At 47.3% G+C, this 26,366-nt stretch overlaps 1 protein-coding gene across 1 annotated transcript in view; it reads right to left on the reverse strand.

The window, feature by feature from the left end:
• The window catches only part of CDYL2 (chromodomain Y like 2), a 163,665-nt gene that overhangs the window by 27,257 nt on the left and 110,042 nt on the right, over window positions 1-26,366 (reverse strand). The window contains exon 3 of the mRNA XM_037516205.2: window positions 170-387. Coding sequence (XP_037372102.2) covers window positions 170-387 — 218 coding nt within the window. The remainder of the gene's footprint in view (window positions 1-169; window positions 388-26,366) is intronic.

Genomic DNA, 26,366 nt, shown 5'->3' on the forward strand with positions numbered 1-26,366 from the left:
CATTGTTACCTGGTCATAAAGAATAAATGGGTAACCCATGTAATCCTGTGGTCACTGTTGGCAATTTTCATCAGATCCCTGCTGGAGCAGACACAAAGCCAGTGCACCCTAGTTCTGAAGGGGAGGCCATCCCCAGCCCAACCTGGCCCTCTGGTCCTGTTCCTCTCACCTCGGGGGTCAGCGCGTTATTATCCGAGGTCTGACTGGAGAGCAGGATGTGTGTGAACCCCTCTTCCTTCCGCACGACAATGTCCCGGAACCGACAGTTGCTCTCGTTCTGGCGGACGCTGTACCTGAGCCTCTTGTCAAAGACGTAGTCCTTGTCGGCCTCCAGCTTCCTCTTCACAGGACTGTGCAGGTTTAATCCTCCATTGGTCAGAGCAGAGCCTTCCAAAAACAGACAGTAAGAAACAGACACCGGAAAAATCGAACACAAGTGGGATCACAGAAGTTCCCACCTTCATGGCCTGTGGCTGGGACCCCCGAGAACCCTCTAATCCAGGGTGCTGAAGAGCCCAGAGGTTAACTGCTACATCTCCATAAGGAGGACAGGGGGCCTCTCTGTGGGGCCCTGGGCAATCCATGACTCCCCTCTCCCACACATTGCCTGGGAGCCAGCTTCTGCTCAGACTCCCCCAACAAAGGGAACTCCGGCTTTGGAAACTAATGGCCACAAAACAAACAGCAGCTCTAGTCATCATCAGCATAAACTGGGAGCAATCATATATCCTTTAATGAATGAATAAACTGTGGTGCATTCACTCAATGGAATATTATTCAGCAATAAAATGAAATTAGTCATCAAATCACAAAAAGACATGACCCTTAAATGCACACTGACAGGTGAAAGAAGGCAGGCTGAACTGGCTCCACATGGCCTATTCCTATTATATAACATTCTAGAAAAGGCAAAAATATAGAAATCATAAAAAGATCAGTGGTTGCCAGGGGTTCAGAGAGAACAGGATGGGGTTTGAACAGGTGAAGTATGGGGGATTTCTCAGAGCAGTGAAGCTATTCTGTATACTGCACCACAGGTGAGGACAACACAGCTACCATTTGTCAAAACCCAAAGAACTGTACAGCACAGTGAACCTTAAAGCATACAAATTAGTTAGATGGGAAAAAGATGGGGTGGAATACAGAATGTGAGAAGAGAATTTACCTTTACCACACGTGTATAAAACCACCTAACTGAAGCGGATGCGGAAAGTTACTGACCTCAGTCACCCTAGGAATGAGCAGACTCTCTAAAATGAAAGGCAAAGTCACTGGTAGGGAAGCTCTGTGTTCCAGCTGCTGAAGCTATTGCCCTGGAGTTAGCAATTCTGATGCTGCCGGACATGCAGGCTGTCACCGAACACTTAAGTCACAGAATGGCAGAGGGGAGGGTCTAGGTTCTCACTGCTGGAGTGGGAACTTCTAAGCAAGGACAGCAGGTGACAACACTCCATGTGATAAGAGGTAAGACATCAGCATGAACTCAGGTGTGGCTCAGTATAGACACAGAGGGACACATACAGAAGTATTTACAGGTAAATGTGTGCACATGGGCTGCGTTCACACGTGTATTTCCTGGCTCAGTCAGTTGAGAGGGCCCAGAACCAATGACATCCCAGTAGCAACGAGCCTACCTATAGCCCAGAGCTTGGTTTCTGAGACCCTTCTCGACCTAAGGAAGCAGGTTCCCTGGATAAATGGCTGATTCAAGGACTGGGCAGGAAGTATACAAGATAAGCTAGTAGTGGTTGAAAGGAAGGAAGTACTTAACCTTCACAATGGCAGGGCATGTCAGAGGGCACAGGAGCCGAGTGTGGCCAGGGATGGACCAATTTAAGCAACAAAAATAAAGTAGAATTGCATTGCAACAACAAGTATAAAATAAATAGCCCTCAGTCCATACTGACATATAAATGATTGAATAAATAAATAGATGGGAGAGAAGAAAAAAATTTCATAATAATTCCAAATACCATATAGAAATTCTGCCCTCAAGGAGGTGGCACTAATACCCAGGAATATCCCTCATCCACGCAATCAAGACACTCGAACATCAGTGATGAGCGACAGTGACACCTTGCACCCTTGATCTGAGGGGAGGTGGATGGCACCTTATCTCTGGAGTCTTCTTGAAAACCCAATCCTAGTGTAGTCAGGAGAGAAGCATCAAACAAATCCCAATAGAGGAACATTTTTTAAGACTTATTTATTCATGCATACAAGAACTGGGGTACAGGCCAGAAATGTGGGGGGTGGGCAATATTCCATACAATACCTAACCTGTGCACCTCAAAACTGTCAAGATCGTCAAAACCAGGAAAGTCTGAGAAACTCACTGTCAGGAGGACCCTAAGGAGACATGATGACTAAATGCAACCTGCCATCAAAGAAGAGATATTAGGCAAAAACTAAAGAAACCCAAATAAAGTATGGACAACATATCAGTACAGGCCCAGGCCCAGATACTGTACTAACACTGGCGTGGGACCAGGAGCTCAGTCGGGGGGCATACTGGAAACCTCTGTATCATCTTCCTGATTTTCCTGTACATCTTTCTTTTTTTTTAAGATTTATTTATTTATGCATACAAGAACTGGGGTATAGGCCAGAGGTGTGGGGGGTGAGAGGATTCACCAGAGACAGAGTGGGGAACAGAATAGGCAGATTGACCGAAGTACACTGCTGAGGGAAGCAGCAGGTAAGTCAGGAGAGGTCTGCTGTGCCATGTGGGTCACCTCCCAGGCTGGCTGGAGATCGAACTCGTGCTGCAGAGACTGCGGATAGCTTCATAGTGCTGTGTCTTAACCCCTTGCGGCACCAGGGAGGCCCAATTCTCCTGTACATCTTAAACACACATCAAATATGTGTTTAAAACATATTTTAAAGGAATATATTTTAGAAGGAAATTGTTAAAAACAAAAACAAAAACAAAAACAAAAACAAAAACCTTCCCAACCTTCCCAGGTGACTGTGAAGCACCAGCAGGCCTGAGATTTTGGGTGGGTCTTACACCAGAACGTGCACATTATAACCTGGAGCATAGCCTGTGGAGCCCATGTCTTGCTGCCGTCAGAATTTCAGCCACCCCAGGGTCCACACCCACCTGGGGATTTGTCCATCACAGGGCCCAATGCCCACATACTGATGAAGTTATGAAAATCTTGCTTGAGTGTCACCATATCTGCTGGGGCACAGGCTGTGACAGCCCACCTGCCCCTCTTTCCCTGAGTGAGCACACTCCACGTGCTGATCCTCGGGGAGCAGCTGACAAGGATCAAAGGAGGTGAGACGTGCGCAGGAGCCTGGGATCAGGAAGGAATAATAAACGGTGGCTCCTTCTTGTTTTACAATCCTTACAGCCCAGCTTTGCACAAAAGTGGCCCAGTATCACTGCCTGGCGACTCCGGCAACAGGCTCTGCGGGGCGGGGCCCCTTCCTCGTCACAACCCAGGGCACCTGGACCTATGCACCTAGAAGTCCATGGGAACTGTTCCTCCACCCCTGGAGCTCTGCGTCCACCTCAGGGAGGACTGGGGTTCTTAAACATTAGAGGTCTTGGATCGCAAGAACCCGCCCAAAGGCAGGGACCAAAAAATGACTTATGGGTTCCCACCTCTGTGTTGCCAGGTCCTCGCCAGCAGCCCAGCGGTGCAAAGGGGTACATAAGCAGCAGTGCCCAGGTTGGTCAAGAGCTTCTTCAAGGCCTCCTCATCTTGTACTTTTCCATTAGCCAGAGCACTGGCCTTTGCCAAACACCAAGATGCAGGTAAAATGATTCAGTGAGCTCCGGGAAGTAAACGTGAGCATTTAATTAAAAGGCTCATGTAAAGGGAGTTGTTTCTTCAGGGTTAACCTCAAAACCTTTAGCTTCTCAGAAAGGCTTCCTAATTGGAGCTGGCCACGTTTTCTGGCCCAGCAGATCCGTGCTGCAGCCTGGCGGGCAGAGGTTGGTGCTCGTGGGCTTGGGGACATGGGCTCACGCCGGGTGGGGAGTCAGAAGCTCAGACTTGGGCACATCAATGCTTTCAGGACTGCAGGTTTCAAGAAAATCCTCCTGGCCCCCAACCGAGTCAGGACGCTAATTAACTATTATATTAAGGAGGAGGACATATGAGGGTTACCTGTTCTGAGCAGCTCTGTGTGTTGTCTCTAAATTTCTCAACAGCCCCAGGAAACTGCCACGGTGAGTCCATTTTACAGATAAGAAAAAAGCGAAATGTTTGCTGGCACCATGATGCCTGCTGTTTCTCGCTTTATTCATTCATTCCAAAGCTATTGATGATTTCCTACAGTCAGTATCATAGCAGAGGATGGAGATCCGACCTGCCCTCGCTGACTTGCTGCAGGGGTGAGCTGGACAGTAAACTCACACCTAAAATAATCATAGATGGAAAAACCACATGAGAAAGAACAGTGGCCTCAAAGCCTGTGGTCTTTCCTGCTGGAGCACAGAGTGAGGCGGCCCCCGAAGGGACTATCTGATCTGATAACCATTAAGCCATCTGAGGAAAAAGACCTGTTGCTTCTCTATCAGGACTTGGAGTCTCAGAAAACCACCCCCAGAGACCCTCGGGGCTACCTTCAGGCCCACTTGCCCTGAGGCTTCTCCCATCTGGGACACACAGTGCCTCCAGAGACTACGCAGCAGGCTGGCGGGAAGGCACCTTAGAAATGGAATGTGCCGCGAAGGTAGAAGTTTCGGGCTTCTGAAGCCAGTCCATGTGGAAATCCCAGCCCTGCATTTGCCAACAGGGAGAAGCTAGAAAGTCACATGTGCTCCTAAGAGTCTCCTTGTTTCCAGGAGGGGGTCATAGTATCTGCTTTGCAGGGCTGTTTTGAGCTCATTCAATAAAAGAACTGACATGGGATTAGCAAAGTGTCCAGCTCATCCTAGGCACTACCTACATGATAGCTGAGGAATGCCATGTTAGCCCAAAGAAGAGGAATGAACTAGAGAATCCTCACAGCCAAGCCTCTCCTACCCTGGTTCACACACACCTCCACCCAGACAAGGGTGTCACAGGCCCAGAAAGGTCGATGGCTCTGCTGAGCCCAAGTTCCGAGTGAAACCCAGTGATAGGCTGGCGCTCAGAACCCACAGGCCTGCCTCTGCTGACTGTAAGACTGGGTGGCTCACACCCCAGTCTGTGCCCCACTCCCACATGCTGGATGGGAGGCACCATTTCTGCCTAGCACGATCACTGCATCTAAGAGGAAATAATGCATGCTGCATTCCTGGGGCATAGGAAACCCCCAACATGCTAGTTTCCTTCCTTCTATTTGCCCTAAGCCTTCTCCCAAGCTTTCCTTCAGAATACAAAGGAGTATTTCCTGCTAAGGAGGCCCCATCATGCTCTGACACAGCCCCTCTGCTCCAAACACGCAGAAGTGACAGATAAAATACTGGCTCACAAACAAGATAACCATCTGAGTGAGAGGCAGAACATTGGCAATAAGCAGCAAGTGCGCAGGAAGCAGAGTGGGGAGCAGCAGAGACCAAGGCTCCGGGGTAAGATGGCAGAGAGGACCCAGGCCTAGGGCTTGACACCTGAAGATGGTCTGAGGTCCCTCCCATGAAGGCAGAACAACAACAACAAAAACAAATGCTGCTCCATCTGAGTTCCCTGGGGCCCCTGGGCCAGGGGGAGGCAATTGCACAACTATTAGAGAAAGCAGAGAAACACAGAACAAAAATTTCCCACATGAAATGAGCTATGCACCAACATTCCAAAAGACAATGCTTAGCAATCCAGCCACCGAAATCCAGACTTGTGACATGCATTACTTCAAATAAAAGAAAAGGAACACTGGAGAAAATCTGACAAGGAGATTTTAATACAGAAATGTTTAAATGTTCAGGGGATAGAAGTTAAAAAATAAATTCATTCAAAATAAGCAAGAAATCCTCAAACAAAAGCAGAGAGAGAAAATACAAAAATGGGGGGTGGAGGTAAAGAATTGATTAAAAAGCAAATGACAAATAGGGAGAGATTATTTGCATGTAACAGATAAAACACTAAGACTGCCAAATTGTAAAGAATCTTTTTTTAAAGATTTATTTATTTATACATACAAGAACTGGCATATAGGCCAGAGGTGTGAGGGGTTAGAGGATCCACCAGAGAAAGCGTGGGAAGCAGAACAGGCAGAAACACTGAAACAAACTACTGAGGGAAGCAGCGGGAGAATCAGGAGAGGTCTGCTGCACCATGTGGGTAGCTCCCTGGCCCGGGATCAAACTCATGCTGCAGTGGCTGCCGATAGCCTTGAAGGTTGCATCTTAACCCCTTGCGCCACCAGGGAGGCCCCATAAAGAATCTTAAACATGGAAAAAAAAAGACCAAAATTCATCTAGGAAAAAATAGACGGAAGATGTAGACAGACATCCACAAATAATACATAAAAATGGCCCTAACATGTAAGAAAAGATTTCATTTTCAATAATTCAAATTAAAACTCATAATAACAGAAATGAAAATTAAAGCTATATTGAGATAGCATTTATTACCCACCAGAGCTTGGCAAAAGTTCAAAATCTTGACACTATCCTCTGCTAGATTAGATATGATGGGTTGGTCCTTCTTTTAATTGTAGGCAGAATGCAAAATGGTATAACTTCTATGGAAGGAGATTTAGCAATATCTGACAAAACTGTATATGCACTGATTCTCAAACCCAGTGATTCCACTTTTAGAAATGTAACATGAAAATATACTCTAATAGTATGAAAATATACAAGCATAAGATTATGCTTTACACCATTATTTGCTAATGCGAAGAATTGGAAACTACCTAAAGTTCATGCGTCCACTGGGGAAATAAACTATGGTGGATCCACAAGTGATGGAATACTATACAGCTGTATAAAAATAATGAGAATTATCAATGAGCTAACAACTAATATTGAGTAAATTCCAAATTATATCTTCAAAAGAAGAGAGGCAAGCTGCAAAAGTATTCAACTTTTAGTGTAAGAAAGAAGGGAGAATTGAGTATATCCTTTTATTTTAATCTTTTGAAGCACATTACATGTTAAGAAATAAAGTAAAAATCAAAAAGGATGGGGGAATTAACTGGATTCAAATAGAAAGAAAAGAATCTAGTCATATTTCAAGTGATAACCTCCCTGAAGGGAGACAGTGCCAATCACATTTGGGTGCAATAATTACAACTATATACCCTCTAGTAAATCTTGAACTTTTTTCATTGGCTTTGTCTTTCATAATGGTAAGGGTGGAACAATTCCAAAATTACTTTATGAACAGTGTAGAGTAGAAAAAATGAGTACATAAACATGTGATCTTGTACAGAGCCAGGGCTCTCTCTAAGGAAGAAGGCATATTCAATTATGGGATGGGAAAAGCAGGGAAGACACCCTTGGGGATAGAATGGGAGTTGGAGGTGTCTACACAAACTCATGATTTTGAAAATTGCCAGTATTTCCTAGCTCTGTCACCTGAAAGGATTTTTAAAAAGGAAACTCTTATAGCAAGGATGACATTAATACCGCAGGTCCCAGCTTCTAAACCCTAAAGAAACCAAATGCCTTAGAGAAATGGCTGCTTCCAGGACTGGGACAGGCAGGGTCCAAATTGGGCTGGAAAATCTTATTGTACCTTGAATTAAGGAAGTGATCAAAAAAATAACCAAGTATGTGAAAAGGACATAGGAGGCCACTTGAGGGGGTTCCCCCTGGAACAATACAAATATAAAGAAGGAGAGCAATCGATTATAAACCACTGCATCAAATAAGAACATTCAAGTCCATGCTTATAACAGATGGTGGATGAGTGCATGGAAAGAGGGAAGGTGAGTGGATGAGGGAGAAGAATCAGCATTGCAGGAAATATTTCAGTGGAGACACAGAGCCTGTTTCTAGTCTTGAGAGAGCATCAGACAAGCCTAAATTGCTGAACACTTAATAACTAGCTTGTATTCTTCAAAAATGTCAGCATCATTAAAGACAACAGAAGACTGAGGAGCTGTTCAAGATTAAAGGAGATTAAAGAGGGATGACAGAGGTATAACAAGATTCTAGACTGAGCCTGTGTTAAAATATAATGTAATATAATATAATATAATACATTATATAAAATAAAATTATCAGTTCAATATAAAAGCACAAAAAAGTAAGGACACTGACAGAAGAGGGAACACAGAAACAGAATAATCAACAGAAAATACAAGATAAAAAGGAGAGGGCCTCCCTGTTGGTGCAGCGGCTCAGCAGTGGGCTGCAAAGCTGCCCGCAGCCTCTGCAGCACCGGTTCAATCCCCAGCCGCTGGTGAGGGTCCCACATGGCGCGACAGACCTCTCCTGCCGCCCACTGCTCCCCTCAGCAGTGTATTTCATCAGTCTATCTGTTCTGCTCCCCACTCTGGCTCTGGTGAATTCTCTCACCCTCCCGCGCTTTTGACTACACCCAATGCTTGCATAAATAAATAAAAATCTTTTTAAAAAGAAGATAAATAGGAGAAGCTATCATAATTGATTAATAATCACAATGACCTGTGAGCAGATTAAACTTATATATTAAAAGATGGAGACGATCAGACTGGACAACAGGATGAAAGAACCCAGGTATGTGGCAGGTTCTCTAAGGAGAGACGCTTGGACAGAACAAGGCACCCCTCAGCCAGCAGAGGAAGAATACCTGCCTGATCAACAAAGAAATGGCAGAAAAATTCCAAGAGTTCCAAGAATTAGGGAGTTATGTGAGGAAATGAAGCCATGTGAGGAAAGTGAGCAAAGAACTTTGAGAGGGTGGAGAGTAGAGAATTGGGGAGGCCATGAAGACTGGAAAGATGAGGAATGGAGCCCAGGCCACGTCTACCATGCAGCACCTCTTTTCAGCTATACAGCCACTGCCACTCCAGTAGGGCTCAGAGGCAGTACCCAAGTTCTCCACTATGATCACATCAAACCTCAGAAGGGCACGAGCTTCCTCCGGATGGAGAGGAAGGAAGGAAAAGTTGAGACAGATCACCAAAGCATGCTATCCATCCCAAGTGAGGGAGGCAGGATCCACGCTGACTCCACACTGACACTGGGCCATTCTTAGAACCAGGGCAGCTCAATGATGTTAGGGGGCAGCTGGTCTGCGCCTGCCCCAGAACAACCCAGAACAGAGACTTCCAGGGTAGGGACAGCCTCGTCCTCGAAGTCCTTTTACTCAACTGCTCACCACAGTACAGTGGCCATCTTTTATTGAGCACTTACTATGTGGCTCAGGTAGCTTTCCTCACTTGGTCTACTTAACAACCCTGCAAGACAGTCTTCCAGGTTAGGACCTCAAACTTGAAGCCAAGCATCAAGACTCCTAAACCTAACAGTGGACTTGGCCTTCCCAATGGTGTCAGCTTGGAGGGTTGTCCTGCTTTTCTTCCTCAGAGCGCAGTTTCTGCTGAACAAAGCAGGAGAGAAAATTCAACAGTACTAGTGGTTCCGTTGGCACGTGGTGCTGAGCTCATCGGGCTGCGATAGCATCCTCTGTACACCTGCACCTCCTCTGATGCCCCCCCCCAAGACTGTGGACCCTTTGGGATTTAATAACTGAGTCATTCACCTTTGTGTCCATGGGACAGAGCTCGGGGTCTGGAAGACAGCGACTGCCCAGCAAAGCATTCATCAAGTGAATGAATAAACAAACAAGTGGGGAGGCCGCCTTACAAGGAACACTCCAGAGGCTGGGATGCATACTCATTCATTTCTCAGTGTGTCAGCCACACTTCCAAACCTTTGTGTTAGTCGTGTGTGCGGAAAGGGCTGTTTTCTGCAATCAGGTGGATCTTGCACCTGATGACTAACTGGTACCTATTTCACACCTGGCCCTCCTGCCTCCCGACAGCTGTAGGATCTCACCTCTCAAACACGCCAAGAAGCCGGGGAGGAGAATACACTGTGGGCGCAATGACTTTCCCTCCCCTGGTGGAGAAAGCAGTAACACCTTCTGTGACTTGAGCCATCAGGCTATAAAAGGGAGATGTGGGTGAGATCAGAATCATTCTCTCCCTCCCTTTGCCACCTGGCAGAGGTGTCCTCATCCTCTTCAAGCAGCCCTGCTGTTGCCTGCTCTAGGAATTCTTCCAGAGCAGTCCGCACCTCTTCTTGTGGCTGTTAATATGTCCTTTTGTTGGCAGCCTTTACCGCCTCCAATCGCTCATCACGTAATCGAGCACGTCTGCAATACGCCTGGCACCTGGGATCCACTGATGGGCGGAGACAGATGTGGATCCTGCCCACCAGGCTTATCAGCAGATTCAGCATCGTCCAAAAGGTCCCGGATGGCGGACATGCTCTTCATCTGCACTGCCCAGCCCAGCAGCCAGTCACCATGTGTGGCTATTGAAACTTTGTTGAATTTTAACTGACATCTAGTTCCAACCACAAGTGGCTGGAGGGGCCACACTGGGCGGTGTAGGTGATCACGCTGCAGGGTAATTTGCTTGCAGATCTGGGGGATCCACACAACTGTTCAGGCCAGTCTCCCTTCTCACCCTCAGACTGATTCTGAAAGTCAGGAACCGTGGTAAGTCATTCCGGGAACTTCAGACCCAGGGCAGCCCAGCACAGAGAAGGGGTTCAAGCCATTGCTGGGGAAGTGAGTGAGTGGAAAGATGAATGAGTGCTACACTTATAATGGAGAACCTACCTCCTGAGCAGAAGCAGTGGAGGGAGAGGGCAGAAAGCAGGGCGAGGAGAGGGTGGTGACGCATCTGCCTCTGGCCCTGGAGAGAGAAGCAAGTGCTGGCTTCTCCCTCCTGTCCTTCTTCCTCTGCCCCCACTCCCCCAAACCCCGCCATTGTAGCCAACACTGTCTTGGGAAACAGACAGGATCTAGAGAGAAGGGAAGGCTGGGACCAACCCAAGGGTAATTCACAATGGAGCATCTTCAGCTGCAAACCGTGGCGGAGGGCTGGGTGGGGAAGGCTTAAAGAGCAGACTTGTCAGTCCCACGGAGGGGCAGTGCCGCCACTTTGCAGACAGTGAGGCAGGGTTTTCCAGCTGCAGTTCTCAGAAGAGAAAGTGATAGTCCTTGTGCTTGGGGAGTGTATGAGGCCTGTGGTTGACTCACCAAAGATCCCTGAAGAGTCCCAGAGGGTTCTGAGTAGCCACTGAGCGGGGAAGCCCCAGGGTGCAGAGTTGACGTGTCAGGGCTGTTTCCTGCCCCAGCCCAGGAGGACCCACGTGCTGCCTTCTGCCAGCAGCTTCTCTCTAGGACAGCGGGGTTGGGTGCTCAGAGTCTTCACAGGTGAAGCGGGTAAGCAGGAGCCAGGGTTGAAGTCAGAAGCCCTCCAGTGCAACATGCACCTGAACTTGACACTTGTTCTGTTATTTCAGGCTAATCACTGCCCAGCCCCTAAGTGTCTCAGGGCTGAATTCAAGTTCACAAGTAGGTTACCAAATTTAACACACACACACACACACACACACACACACACACACACACACACACACACACACACACACACCCCCCTTACTTAGCGACTTGAGCTAAGATAATTATGCTTCCTGATGAAACCCACATGCTATCTGTTTCGAGGAACAGGTTTAGGCTTCAAGACCTAAGAAGAAGAAGTTTAGGCTTCAAGACCTCAAGATTACTTAGAATTGCTGGGTGTGGTGATCCCACACCTCAGGGTGTTCCTTGTCAGGTGTCTCCCGCATTGTAAACAGCAGAGCAAAGCACAAGTTCAAGACACAACCTAGCCCGACGAGGAGGCACTTCCTCAAGAGGTCAGATCACATCCCCTGCATTAAAACCTCTCAAGGCCAAGCAGACCTCAAACCCAGGAACGTACCACAAGATGCCCCAGAGGCTTCTGACTTAAATTCTCATCTTTTCTTACCGCTCCTCAGCTCACACTCTTCCTTCTGGCTTCATCCTATTTTCCAACCCGAACCCTACAACCTCCTGTTGCTGAAACACCCTCATTTTCAGGCTGGATGAGGCTCTCTGGAATGCCTGTGCTGTTCTGCTTCTGGGTCATCGTTTCCGCCGTGCCCTCGGCAGGGGCGCCCTTCGGTCCACCTCCACATAGAGTCCCCAGGGCCACTCAGGAGGCTTCTCTTCCAGGAGCTGTAACTTTCTCCCTGAGCGCTTGGGAATGCCACCCCCAGGGTCCCTCCCAACTCCACTTTGCATTTGGTCATTTGGCCATCTGACTCCTTATTTAGTTTGTCTTAATTGGCTTTGCATTCTCTGGAAGGCAAGACTGGTCAGCTCTGCATGGCCAAACCCAGCACACAGTGGGCATGAAGTCAACAGCTCTTTAACTGAATTGCTGGGAAAAAATAGGACCTCGAAGGGCTAAAGGGGGTGTAGGGTAAATGATTGTCAGGCTTTTCTGCCCTCCCGCCATTAGGACTGATGATGGATCCCTGCGGTCCTGAATGCATGCCTGATGGCGGGCACCTGGAGTAGGGTGTGGGCATACGTAGGTGGGATACACCTGGGCTGAGACGGGGCTTATAAGGGCGGTGGCATGGAGCGGACCAGACCAGAAGAAATAAGAAAGCAGGACGAGAACAACCAGAAGAGAGAAAGAACAGCACCAGCAGAGAAGCAGAGACAGTGGGGATCCCACAAGAGAACGCCAGAGAGCCCAAAAAAGAGTGAAGACTCCCAGCCCCCTGGGACCCCTGCCTGCTGTGTACCTGGTAAACTCAATGAGAGCCACCGAGGGCTCCAGGACTCTCCTACTTCACCCATCTGCTCAGATCATGGAGATCCTGTACTGTGACCTTCCTGCCACTACAGCGGGGGAAAGAGGTTTTCAACTATGAGGTAGCTCTCCTTGCTCTCTGTGGTGACCCCACACTTTAGTAGCCTCACAGCAGCGTGAAGGATTTGGGTCTGGAGCCAGACCAAACAGATCTGAAATCTGAGTCAGCCAGAACCTCCCAATAGACCCATGACAAGTTCTTTCACTTCCCAGTGCCTCAGTTTCCTTATTTGTAAAATGCGGAGTGCAATATAACTGCCCTCGTGGATTTGCCAAGTCACTACCTGGTGCTGAGACCAGGTGTGGTTCACAGCAAGGGCCGAGAGGTCAAAGGTGGCTGCTTGGGTGTGGTACAGAAACCGGCAATTCATTTTCTTCCCTAAACTGTGCAGCTTGTCTTATTTATCATTATAGTCCCAGAATTAGGGACCTTGTGACTCAGTTCTAGCTACATGATACCAGGCTCATGGAGAATACTGTTTGCTGAAGAAATCACACCTGCAGTTTATGGACAATGTTTGAGGGAGCATCACATGTTTTCTACAAATCTTAATAAAAGAGAGTTGCAGCAACAGTCCAGAACACTCTCCTTCTCTGTCTGACCATGCTGTCTCCAAAGTTTGCAGCAAGTTAAAAACATGCATCTTATTAGCCTTCCTGTCACTGCGACTTCCATTCAAAAAGCCACTGCATTTCCTCTTCTGTAGCCACGGATGAAAAATGCCACCCAAATTAATGTGCCCTGAAGAAAGGACAGACTCTGCTCTCGATGGTGATGGGGCGGGTGGTGGAGGGTGATGGGGCCTGAGCGCTTAATTAAGAGCTGGTGAGACCGAGTGAATATTAAGGAAGAAGCACAGCAAGGCAGGCTGTCGCAGCAGATGGTGAAAACAATCATCAGACGAGACAAACGGAAGGGAATCCTTTAGTTGCTGTTAAGAGCCCCAACAGAACATCAGCTCTATGACATGTAACTGGGAGCAGGGAGCAAAGTGAGAATACAAGACAACACGAGGTGGAGGCTGATACCCAAATAATGGGAAGATTTGACAGACACAAGGACTGATGGGCAGGAGAGGATCCATCCATCATCTATCCATCATCCTTCTATTCATCATCCATGCATCCATCCAACCAACCACTTCCTCACTCCCTTATTCAGCAGCTATTTCTTTCTTTTGTTTTTTTTTTTTTAAACAAGAGCTGGGGTAGAGGCCAGAAGTGTGGAGGGTGAGAGGATTCACCAGAGACAGAGTGGGGAACAGAACAGGCAGACTGACTGAAATACACTGCTGAGGGGAGCAGCGGGCGAGTCAGAAGAAGTCTTACTGTGCCATGTGGGTTGCTCCCTGGCCGGCCGGGGATCGAACTCGTGCTGCAGAGGCTACGGACAGCTTCACAGGTTGTGTCTTAAACCCTTGCGCCACCAGGGAAGCCCAGAAGCTATTTCTTAAGCACATACTACTTGCCCAGCATTGTTTGGGATCAAAGACAGAACTGCAAGCAAAGTAGAAACCGTCCTTCCCTCATAAAGCTTTCAATCTAATGAGGGAGGCAGAGATTATCTAACTACAGACACACCTCACTTTACAGTGCTCGCAGATACTGCGTTTTTCACAAGATCCTCCCCCTACAAAAAGATCACAACTCACTGACAGCTCAGATGATGGTCAGCAATTTTTTTTTAAGCAGAAGTGTTTTTAAATTAAGGTATGTGGCAAAAGAATGAAGCTTGACCATTACCTCACACCATACACAAAAATCAACTCAAAATGGATTAAAGAACTAGACATAAGACCTGAAACCATAAAATACATAGAAGGAAATATAGGCGAAACACTACGGGATTTGCACATCAAAGACATCTTTACAGACACATCACCCAAAGCAGTGATAGTGAAGACAAAGATAAACAGCTGGGACTACATCAAATTAAAGAACTTCTGCACAGCAAAAGAGACAATAACCAAAACAAAGAGAAACCCCACTGACTTGGAGAAAATTTTTGCACCCAACACTAATGATAAAGGACTGATCACAAAAATCTGCAAAGAGCTGATGAGACTCAGCAACAACAAAGAAAATAATCCAGTCAAAAAATGGGCAGAAGAGCTAAAAAGAAACTTCTCTGAAGAGGAAATGCAAATGGCCAACAGACATATGAAAAAATGTTCAACATCACTTGCAATCAGGGAAATGCAAATCAAAACTACCATGAGATACCATCTCACACCAGTGAGAATGGCACATATTAAAAAAACTAGCAACAACAAATGTTGGCGAGGATGTGGAGAAAAAGGAACTCTTCTGCACTGTTGGTGGGAGTGCAAACTGGTCCAACCACTATGGAGAGCTGTGTGGAGATTTCTGGACCTACTAAACATAGAGCTTCCATATGATCCAGCAATTCCACTCCTAGGTATTTACCCAAAGGACACAGAAACATCAATTCCAAAGAGCACCTGCACCCCTATGTTTATAGCAGCACTGTTTACAATAGCTAAGCTTTGGAAACAACCCAAATGCCCAAAAGTAGATGACTGGATCAAGAAGATGTGGTACATATATACCATGGAATATTACTCAGCATTCAAAAAAGATAAACACATGCAATTTGCAGCAACATGGATGGCGCTGGAAGGGATCATGCTCAGCGAAATAAGCCAAAAAGAAAAAGAAAAATACCGGATGGTCTCACTCATAGCAGGAATCTAGAAAACTTAAATAAGGGACCAGGAAAATGAATATAAGAAAGTGAAAATCAAAATCAACAAAAAACTATGAACCAGAGACACTTTTTGGGGGTGGGGGGCGGGAGGGGAAGGATTGGGGTCAGAATGGGGCATTTGCAATTGTATGGGGGAATATAAAAATAAAATTTAAGATTAAAAAAATAAATAAATAAAACTAACTCAATCCAAAAGTACTCAATCCTCAGAGATTTATGGAAAAAGTCCTGAAAAATACTCTGGAGTACAGGTTTCTGGTAACTTTAATCATGCCACTAAACCAGTTAAAATTTCTAGAACTCTACTACAGAAGCTGATGGATTTATAAAACTGCTAACTCAAGAACAAGCAGGCCTCCCTGGAGGCGCAGGGGTTAAAGAGAGAGCTATCAAGCTATCGGCAGCCACTGCGACATGAGTTCGATTCCTGGCCAGAGAGGTGACCCACATGGCACAGCAACTTAAGTTCCATCCCCAGCCAGGGAGCTACCCACATGGCCCAGTGGACCTCTCCTTTCTCCCAGCTGCTCCCCTCAGCAGTGTGTTTCAGTAGATCCGCCTGTTCTGCTCCCAACTCTGTCTCCGGTGAATCCTCACACCCTGCTGTACCTGTGGCCTACGCCCCAGTTCTTGTATGCATAAATAAATCTTAAAAAAAATAAATAAATAAATAAAAATAAAAAAAAAATAAATTAAGGTATGTGTATTGTTTTTTTAGACATCATGCCATTGCGCCTCTTCAAACCTCTGGTCATTTTTCTAATGGATCTGCTTGTTTTTGTTTTTTTTTTTTAAGATTTTATTTATTTATTTATTTATATAAGAACCGAGGTACAGGCCAAATGTGCTGGAGGGTAAGAGGACTCACCAGACACAGAGCAGGGAACAGAACAGGCAGACTGACAAAATATACTGCTGAGGGGAGCAGCGGGTGAGCCAGGAGAGGTCTGCCGTGCCTTGTGGGTTTCTCCCTGGCTGGCCAGGATTGAACTGGTGCTGCAGAGGCTGAAGACAGCTTCACAGTGAGGTGCTCAACCGCCTGCACCACCAGGGGAGGCCCTGGATCTGCTTGTTTTTAAGAACATTTTGCACAGTGTACATCTTCATCCCTTGTTATATAGATGTTAACCAGTACTCACTCATCAAGTAACTCAACAGACTATAGGGGACGGTAAACCTAACTTTTATATGCATGGAGAAACCAAATCCCTGTGACTCACTTTATGGTGATGCTGATTTCCCTGCTGTGGGAAGGAAGCAAACCCCCACTCTCTCTCTCAGTCTGTGGCCATAACAGACCAAGGGTGGTGCTATAGGGAAAAGCAGGATTCCGTGTGCAAACTCAAACAGAAGCTGACCCACACAGGGAGTCAGGGATGATTTCTGTGGAAAACTGCTGTGTGAACAAGGCAGGAAGGACCAGCAGAGATTAAGGACTCAGAGGAGGGCCAGCAGAGGAGGAGAAGGGTGTAGGGAGAGGAAAGTGACACAAAGAATTCAGGGAGATGAGTATGGGGCAGGGGTACAAGGCAGCTTGAAGGGGCTGACTCTGCAGGCCTGGAGAGTAGGGGCCAAGGCCCTCGCAGGGCTGCCAGCACTGGCTTTATGCCAGGTAGATGGTGCCTACAGTAGGAAGGGTTTGGGGATTCTTTCTGAAAGAGCTGAGGAAGGCCTTTGTACAGCCCCTACTCTCCATCTACCTGGCATGAAGCCAGTGTTGGCTGCCCTGTCTTCAGCATCCCCTGCAGGGGGATCTGGTTGGCTGGGCTGCACGGTCTCTGTGGTGTGGGATCATGTGTCCAGATGCTGAGCCTTGGCATTCTGCCTCTGTACGTGGTGCCATCACCTCCCATCATTTCCACCTTTTTCTTCACTCATTTCAGCTCTATCAGAGTCAGCTGGTGTGTCACCTCCTCCAAGAAGCCCTCTCCTGACTCCCCAAGTTGCCTTGGGTGCCCTGCCTCGAGCTCCCTCCATGTCTCTCCATTGTGGAATGAGGTCTTGCAATAATTTGCCTGAATAGTTCCTGTAACAGTAGTCATATGGTGAGTGCTGGGTGAGAACTCATCATGATCAGTATCGTAACATGTATTAAATGAGGGATTAATATGCACACTAAGGAGAGATCTAGAAAACAAACAGACCCAGTTAGAAAAATGGCTACAGGTCTGAACTAACAATGCTAATATTTGTCAAATGTCTACCAGATGCCAAGCAACAGTCTAAGGACTTCATGAATGAATTCACTTACTCTTCACCCTGTCCCCATGAGGCATGATTATATCTGCATTTTATGAATGAAGAATTTGGTTCTGAGAAGCTAACTGGCCTGATGCAATGTGGCCAAATGCCTTGTCCTCCCTCCCTCCTGGGGGCCAGCAGAGGAGTGTGCTTGGGCCACTCTCAGGAAAAGCAACACAGCCATGGACATGAGAAAATGCTCACCCTCCTTTGAAAACTGTAAACCAAATTAAAACAACAGAGCTTGGAAATGCATGACAAAAACTGGCACCAGCCAAGGTTGGCATAAGTGTATGTCTCTGGAAGCTGTTAAACGTCCATCAGAGAGAGGACAGTTAAGTCCCCACACACTATAAAACCCTGGGCAGCTGAAAGGGGGAAGCAGACCCACAGGCCTGACAGTTGGATTTCTTATGTTCAAAGCAAGGTGTTCTCACCAGCTCAGTCTTTACTCAGATGCTACCTTCTCAGTGACGCATTGGCTTCGTGTATGTGTACACACACACACACACACACACACACACAGGATTACTGCTGTTCATCATTCCTTCAACAAATATTTGAGCAAATATATTACATATGAAATACAGTATAAAATATGTAAAATATGTGTAAATTATATACTTACAATTATGTATTATAATTATGTATGTCCTACACATATAATTTGCATAAGCGTAGAGAACAGTCTGGAAAGATACACATAATAATATTAACATCAGACCCCTCTGAATAGGATTTGGGCAAGAAGATGTGAGAAGCTTGACTTTTTAAAAAGTTTAAACTATATGTATTGTTTGCATTTTTAAAACTTATATATGCTACTTTTGTTACTTTAAAAAGTCAGGAAGGACGGGAGAGCAAAAGGGAAATTTTAGGGACTTGAAGTTACGAATACCTTATCAACACATTTCTCTCTATTGAAACTGCTCCAAACGATGCAGGAATACATTGTTACAGTATAAATACAAAGAGAAAGACAGACATTAGTGGACAACACATTTAGGGACATCTACAGATGAGAAGTGGGTGGAGTTCCAGGGGTGGCAGCAGAAGTTTCCAGCTAAGTGCTACAAGGTGGCCGACCTCCGTGCCTCTACCATCTGAGACTTGGCCCTGTGCTAGCTGTGGGATTCAGGACCCAGAACCCAGTCAGAATTGCAGGAGGCCACGTGGGGACAGGGAGCTGGGCCTAGGGGACCAAGGAGGTGCTAGGCTGGGCAGCTAGCAGTGGACTCATGAGGACAGTGGGGGCATCAAAGCTGAGCACACAGGGTCAGCTGGAGCCTGGCACAGGTGAGGGAGACAGGCAGGGGGCTGAGCTGAAGGGTCAGGTACACCAACCTCCCCTAGGCATAAACGTCATGGCCTGGAACAGATCTGCAGCTGCAGGGTCTACTTTCCACTGCCAGCTGCTGCCACCACATCTGCAAAGCTCAAACAGCCAGCCTGACAGAAATGGGCAAGGCGCAGGCAGAAACGAGCCCAATATCCCCCTTCTAAGAGGGAAAGTGATGCATTTCCCACCGAGACAAGGGCCTTTGTACCTGAGAAGCTTGACCAGGAAATGGCTGGGCTCCATCCAGCTCCGGTGGGAGCACTGATGAGATGATCCAGCCCCAGGGGCTGTTGGGGTTCCAGCCCTCCCTGCAGGAATCCCTCTGCAGAAGTCCCATCCCTGCCCGCACTTCCAGTGACCTGCAACCAGACACCCAGTCCCTCACTGAGCTGCTCCAACCACTGGGGGCCAGATTTATTAAGAAGGGGTACTCACAAACACCGTGCTAGCCTCACTTTCTGCCTTCCTCTTCCAGAACAAAATCACAGGTTGAACCCTTAGAGATAAAACAAAGCTAGCCAGACTGTTCTGGTTGAAAGGGAGCAAGGGGTAGTAGAGCCCCAGGCCTGGGTGCTAGTGAGGGGTCTCCCTGTGGCTGCCAAATCCTTGTCAGTAGCTCTGCAGGGAGCAGACCAGGAGTGCAGGTAAAAGAGGGGTCTGGGGCAGGCTGCCAGGTGGACGTCCAGATGCTTAGCTGCCTAGAGCAGTGGGTGTGAGGAGGGTGGGAGCAGAGTCAAGAAGGACCACTGGGAGGAAGTTCCCTCTATGGCCCTTTGAGCCCACCCTTCTCCACAGCAGATAGAGAGGGTATTTCTCCTCTGCCAGCTCATCTGGAATTTAGCCCCAGTCCTTCCACTGAACCTCAGGGCTTCCAGATGCCCCTGGGCCAGCCTGCCTTCAGCATCTCGACTGAATTCAGGAATGAGACCTTCCCTGAACACATCGCCTCTTGTTTCAAACCCATGTCCTCACCAACCAACCAACACGCCTTGCATTGCCCTCTGTCCTCCTCTGTCACACCAAACCTCCTCCCGATGGTGATAAATTCTCCCCAACTTCAAAGAGAGGAGCAGACAGGCCAGGGAGTAACTGAGCATTTGGAGAAGCTTAATGTCAGTGGTTGGAAAAGAAATACAAATGGAAGCAATATTGAGATTCCTCTTGTTCCCGGTACACAAACATGGCCCATAAGAAAATGGTGAATCTAAGAAAGAATACCTCACTGGCTATCGTTAAATATTTGTAGTCTTTCCCTTTTTTGCTGGGTCCGGGGGGATGTGGCAAAATTAATAATACAGCAGGTCTTCAAATAACTTCATTTCATCCATGTAGTTGAATTATAATGTTGATGAGAAAAAAAGAATCCTGGCTGACCCTGAAGGAACACATTACTCAAGGACTAGGTTTCAATATATGTTGTTTCACCTCAAGTCAGTATCTGAGAACGTAGTGACGACAGTCAGTGAGGACGTACAATATAGTCCTGCCTTGGGAAATTTACTTTTTTTTTATAGATTTATTTATTTATTTATACAAGCACTGGGTATAGTCAGAAGTGCGGGAGGGTGAGAGAATCCACCAGAGACAGAGCGGGGAGCAGAAAAGGCAGACTGACGAAGCACACTGCTGAGGGGAGCAGCAGGCGCAGCAGGAGAGGTCTGTGCGCCATGTGGGACCCTTGCTGGCAGCCGGGGATCAAACTGGTGCTGCAGAGGCTGCGGGCAGCCTTGCAGCCCAGCGCTCAACCGCTGCGCCACCAGGGGAGGCCCATTGGGAAATTTACTTTAAGGAAATAATTCATTAAAAAGATGGCCAAACCAATGAAGTATAGAACCAACTTAAATGTGCAATGATGAAATAAGTAAAATATTACATGTTCTCTTGAAAAAATATTGCAATGCCTCTAAGTGACAAATAGGATTTACCCAATAAGGAATCAGTTACATACTACACAGTAGAAAAATCAAAACGCAAATGTCCTCATATGAAATGTTTCACACAAGCACACAGTTGAAAAATCAGACATCTCTCGGGGAGGTTAAGATCTGATAAGATCATTTAGATATCATATGATAAGGCAATTTAGGAAATAGTTTTAATGGCCCTAAATTTCAATCAAACCAAAAAGGCTAGGTTAGAATTCTGACTGTCCTTATTACCCTCCAAGGGCCTTCACTTCTTAAGAGCCTCCGCTTCCTCACTTGTAAACTGGGGATGAAAAGACAACTTGCTTCACAGAATTAGCAGCATTTAATGAGACACTACACGTAAATCCTTAGCCAGGCACCAGACCCCCAGCAGAGGCTTAATAACCATTCTTTATCATCATGTTAGCCAGGCTCAAGCACTAGGTGGCTTTACGTCAGTTTGTCTAAAAGAAACACTGTCACGAAATGTGTCACGTAGAAATGCATCATAGCTGGCAAGTGCTTCTTGTCTTGGAGGGGCTACTGCTTGTCTCCCACCCCTAAAAGGACACTTGAGTTGACTTCAGTGCCCACAACCTGTTCTCAAGTCTGCACCAAGTAGACTGTTTCATTTGAACTTGCTTCTAATCCAGATGACAAAACCAACATTTCTTGTTTCCATTTTGCCCATTCAAGCATAGAAGTCCATTTACCTGAATGCACTCCCTGACCCTCAATCCTCCTACATGTTGGGGGTGATGAGCTCCAAAGAGGTTAGCACCTTAATCCCCAGAACCTGCGAATATGTGACCTGCTGTGATGAATGGGATTCCACAGGTGTGATTAAGGTAGGGACCTCAAGATAGGGAGGGGATCCTGGATGACATCAGGTGGCCAATCGCAGGGCTGTATAAGAAGGAGGGTGGAGGGGCAGAGAGAAGGAGAGCTGACAATGGAAGGAGAGGTCTGAAGCCACATGTCAAGGAATGAGGTCAACCTCGAGAAGCAGGAAAGGACAGAGAGTGGATTCTCCCCTAGACTTTCTAGAAGGAACATAATTCTGCCAACCCATTTCAGACCTGTGATAGCCAGAACTATGAGCATGGACTTATGCTGTATTCAGCCACTGCCTCTGTGCTCTGGCCCCAAGCTCCTGCCCAAAAGCATCACCTGGATTCTATAGATGGGATCAGTTCAGGAGCTGGCACCGAGGCTGCCTCCAGCTCCACCTTCTGCTGCACCTGGATAAACCTGAGCAATGCACTTGAGCATCACTTTCCTGGTATAGGAGACGGGGGTGAGGGAAGGTGCCCAAGGAAGGAATATCCGTCTCTACAGACAGTGCCCAGAAGACTCCCTGACACGTGGCAAGCAGTAGCTATTCTTTTATTCGACTTGTTATGTTCCTGTTTGATCTTTTTGTTTTAAACAGGTTTACTGAGATATAACTTATATACTATAAAATCCACCCATTTAAGTGTTCAAATCAGTGATTTTAGTATATTTGCAGTGGTGCAACCATCACCATAATCAAATTCTCGCGCATTTCCATACCCCCAAAAAGAAGCCCTGTACAGGTGTTTGACCTGCTGGCTACTGTTTAACTCCTTAGTGGTTCTCTGGCACAAAAACTTTTCACAGCAAGGCACGTGACAAGGTTAACTCTGACTCACCTTGCTTCTCGATGGGGAAAGCGGGGGCTTAGGAGTTTGAGGCACAGAGCACAAAGGGGAGGTGGGGCCAGACGTCTCTCCCCTTCACTCCTCTAGACTTGGGCAGACAAGAATTGGTACTCTCCAGATTTGCCTACTCTGGACATTTCTTACAAATAGTCATGTAGTATGTGGTCTTCTGCAACCAGCTGCTTCCGCTGGCTTGTGTTCCAGGGTCCTCCATGCCTCGTCCCCTTTAGGACCAAGTAACATCCCACCGTGTGCATCTATCACAGATTGTCCTTTTGGCTGAAGGTGTCCAGCTGATGGACACCTTCAACTTTCATATTCTGCCTTTTCTTCCAGCACTGAAATAAGCTTTGATAATAAGGAAGCTTCCTTTAAAATGAGAGAGAGAGGGCCTCCCCTGGTGGCGCAGTGGTTGAGCGCTGGGCTGCAAGGCTGCCCGCAGCCTCTGCAGCGCCGGTTTGATCCCCGGCCACCAGCGAGGGTCCCACATGGCGCGCAGACCTCTCCTGCTGCCTGCTGTTCCCCTCAGCAGTGTACTTTGTCAGTCTACCTGTTCTGTTCCCCGCTCTGGCTCTGGTGAATTTTCTCACCCTCCTGCACTTCTGACTGTACCCAGTGCTTGTATAAATAAATAAATTAATTAAAAAAAATAAGGTGAACTTAAAAAAAAAATTAAAAAATAATAAAATAAAATGAGAGAGAGAGAGAGAGAGAGAGAGAGAGAGAGAGAGAGAGAGAGATTTCTAACTGAAAGTTCGGAGGAGAATCACTCAGGATCAGAGATCCACAATCCCCTGGGCACTGCCTAGAGTATGGGGTGAGCATCTCTGGAACCACAATCAAGTCTCAAAGGGGTGCTGGCCTGCACACAATCCTAGGACTCAGGAAAGGTTTCTTGCCCTGACCCTAAATCCCTGAAAGTGCCTTTTTGTTCCTTTATGAAATGGGCCACAGCCCTGAGAGCCTTTTTTTGCCAGCCAGTTCCCCAGCCAGCCTGGGTCCTCCCCTTTGTGCTCTGTGCCTCAAACTCCTAAGCCCCACTCTCCCTATCGAGAAGCAAGGTGAGTCACAGTTAAGCTTGTCATGTGCCTTGCTGTGCAAAGTTTCTGTGCCAGAGAACCAGCAAGGGGTTAAACAGTAGCCAGCAGGTCAAACACAAACACAAAGAGTGAGGCTGTGCCTGCAGCTGGAGCTCAGTCCACAGGGGCCGCTGCTCCCACCACAACCAAGCACCATCGTCAGCATCACTGATGGAGGCTACCTGTGTGTGTGGACAGTGGGGGCAGGAGGAAAAGCTCCACCCAATGGGGAGGGGAACCCTTTCACTAGCAAAAACCCTGACCTTTACTACCATTTTGAGACTCTCTGCAGACCACAGGCCTTAGTGCTGACACCTGGGATGTGGGGGCTCTTCCACACTCTCCACCCTACTTCTTGGTTCACCTTCAGTGAGTGGGCCACTTGGAAACAGCTCCTAAGGCCTTTTTTTTTAGGTAGATAAGAGAGGAGAACAATATCTGAGATGGCAAAGAAAATAATCAGCCTCTTCTGGATGCTAAAATCAAATCCAGGATTGGGATGCCAGGGGGGAGACCCGATCTCCCCCCTTGGACTTGCCATGGTTGAGAGGACTGTCAGATTTTCCACCCCAGCTTGGCAATTTTCACTCCTAGGCGGTGGCCAAGTTGGATGGGTCTTCAGGTCACCACATAAAAGGGTTGTAACTTGGTTCACTGGGGCACTCGCTCACTTGCCAAGCTTTGAAAGACAAAACAGAAGAGCCCCTTAGGCTTCTGTTGTTGTTAATGGCTTGGAAAATAACCTGGTTTGAAAAAATAAAAAATAAAAAGGTTGGTCAGAGTTCATTGGCCTGGGAGTGGGTGTTTGAAGTGTGTTAAAAGAACAGCCATGGGGCCTCCTTGGTGGCGTAAGGGGTTAAGTCTCAAAACTATGAAGCTACCCACAGCCACTGCAGCATGAGTTTGATCTCCAGCCAGGGAGCTACCCACATGGCGCAGCAGACCTCTCCTGACTCCCCTACTGCTCCCCTCAGCAGTGTATTTCAATCAGTCTGCCTGTTCTGTTCCCCACTCTGTCTCTGGTGAATCCTCTCACCCCCCACACTCTGGCCTGTACCCCAGTTCTTGTATACATAAGTAAGTAAATCTTAAAAAAAAAAACACAAAACCATGTCCAGGGAGAGGGATAGCTTCCTTGACAAGAGGCCCATGAGACACCTTCCACACAGCCTGTGGCCCCTGACACTCGGCTGTCCCAGCCAACTCCCCCTGCTACCTTGAGAAACAGTGATGAGTATAAAGGTCATGAGCTGGGGTCAAGTTCAGGGCATGGAGTGAGAAGTTTCAGGATCAGTCACAAACTTGAGGAAGTATGAAGGAAACCATAATGGGGGCCCAGGAGGGTTACTCTGGACCACTAAATTTATAAGTGAAACTGATCTGTAATTCTCCTTGCTGCTCATCTCCTTGTCTGGGTTGGAAATCCAGGTTATATAGACCTCGCCAAGGACTTAAGAGTGTCACCTCCTTTCCTGCTCTGGGCCACCCCTGGGAGAAGAGAGGGATCAGCTGTTCTAGAATGTTTGGTCACCTTGTCTGGGCTTTGTGTGACTTCTTTCTGCTTATTCGGAGAGCTTAGTGATGACTGGTTTAATCCTTTTGTTAACAGTTGTTGCTCTATTCAGATTTTCTAGTCCTTGAATCTGTTAAACTGTATTTTTCTAGTGATCTACTATTTCATCCAGATTTGCACATTGAAAGGCAAAGAGTTAATAGGAGTTAAATCCTTAGATTAGATCCCTCCATTAAGAAGCAACGAGGTTGAGGCCAAGGAGAGGGCTCCTTGCCCCATCAGACCCCCGTCTCCAACCAGTGCCTGTTTGGTCAGGAGCCAGGACATAGGCACCCCTAGTCCTCCCTGCAAGTCAACCAGGATGTCCTTTAGGGATCAGCTGGAGTTGAATGACCTGGAATTCTCTCCTAGTCCCAACCTGAGCACTGTAGCCCTACTCTCCTCCTTTGATTGACAGGAAGGATGACAGCTACATCTCAGGACTACCAAGGTTGCCAGAGGGCACTTTGTAATAAACCCCAGGTCTCATCCCCAGGGGTTCCCCCACTCAAACAATCCCAGGATACAACTCTCATCTCCCAAAGTTCAACTTGCAAACTCTAGTGAGCAAACTCAAGGTCCAGAGCAAAAGCACCTGCACCCTCCCAACACTGCCCACTGGCACAGCATGATCAACTCAACCATCCTGGTGTTCATTAGTCTCGAGTTGCAGTGGTTCTGAATGCAGTCTCTGGGCCAGCGGCAGCAGCTGGGAGCTTGTGAGAGAAAAGGATTCGCAAGCTCTCCACCACACCTCCTGAATCAGAACCTCTAGGGTCTGGGGTGCCAACTGTGTTTTAAGAAGGGGCAGATCTGATGCAGCGCTGTGTTTGCAAGCCCAAGGCTCCTCCGAGTCACAGTGGCTCCCCAGAGTGTGCTTGGTTTCTCAAGTGCTTTCAAACACGCTTACTCCGTTATGATCAATAAAGGGGCAAAGAAGAATCAGGAAGGAGTGACTAGGAAGAGACATATGAATGCTACAGACATGGAGACCTAGGAAATACTAAAGGATCGATGCAGCACATGTGGCACTGTCCTGCAGGACGACACCTTCCATGGCAGCTGCAATCCTGAAAACACCGATCAAGCAGAGCCCGAGATGCAGGGCTGGG

The sequence above is a fragment of the Talpa occidentalis genome, unplaced genomic scaffold, assembly GCF_014898055.3.
Source record: "Talpa occidentalis isolate TD23 unplaced genomic scaffold, MPIMG_talOcc4v2.1 talOcc4.17, whole genome shotgun sequence".
NCBI lineage: Eukaryota > Metazoa > Chordata > Mammalia > Eulipotyphla > Talpidae > Talpa > Talpa occidentalis.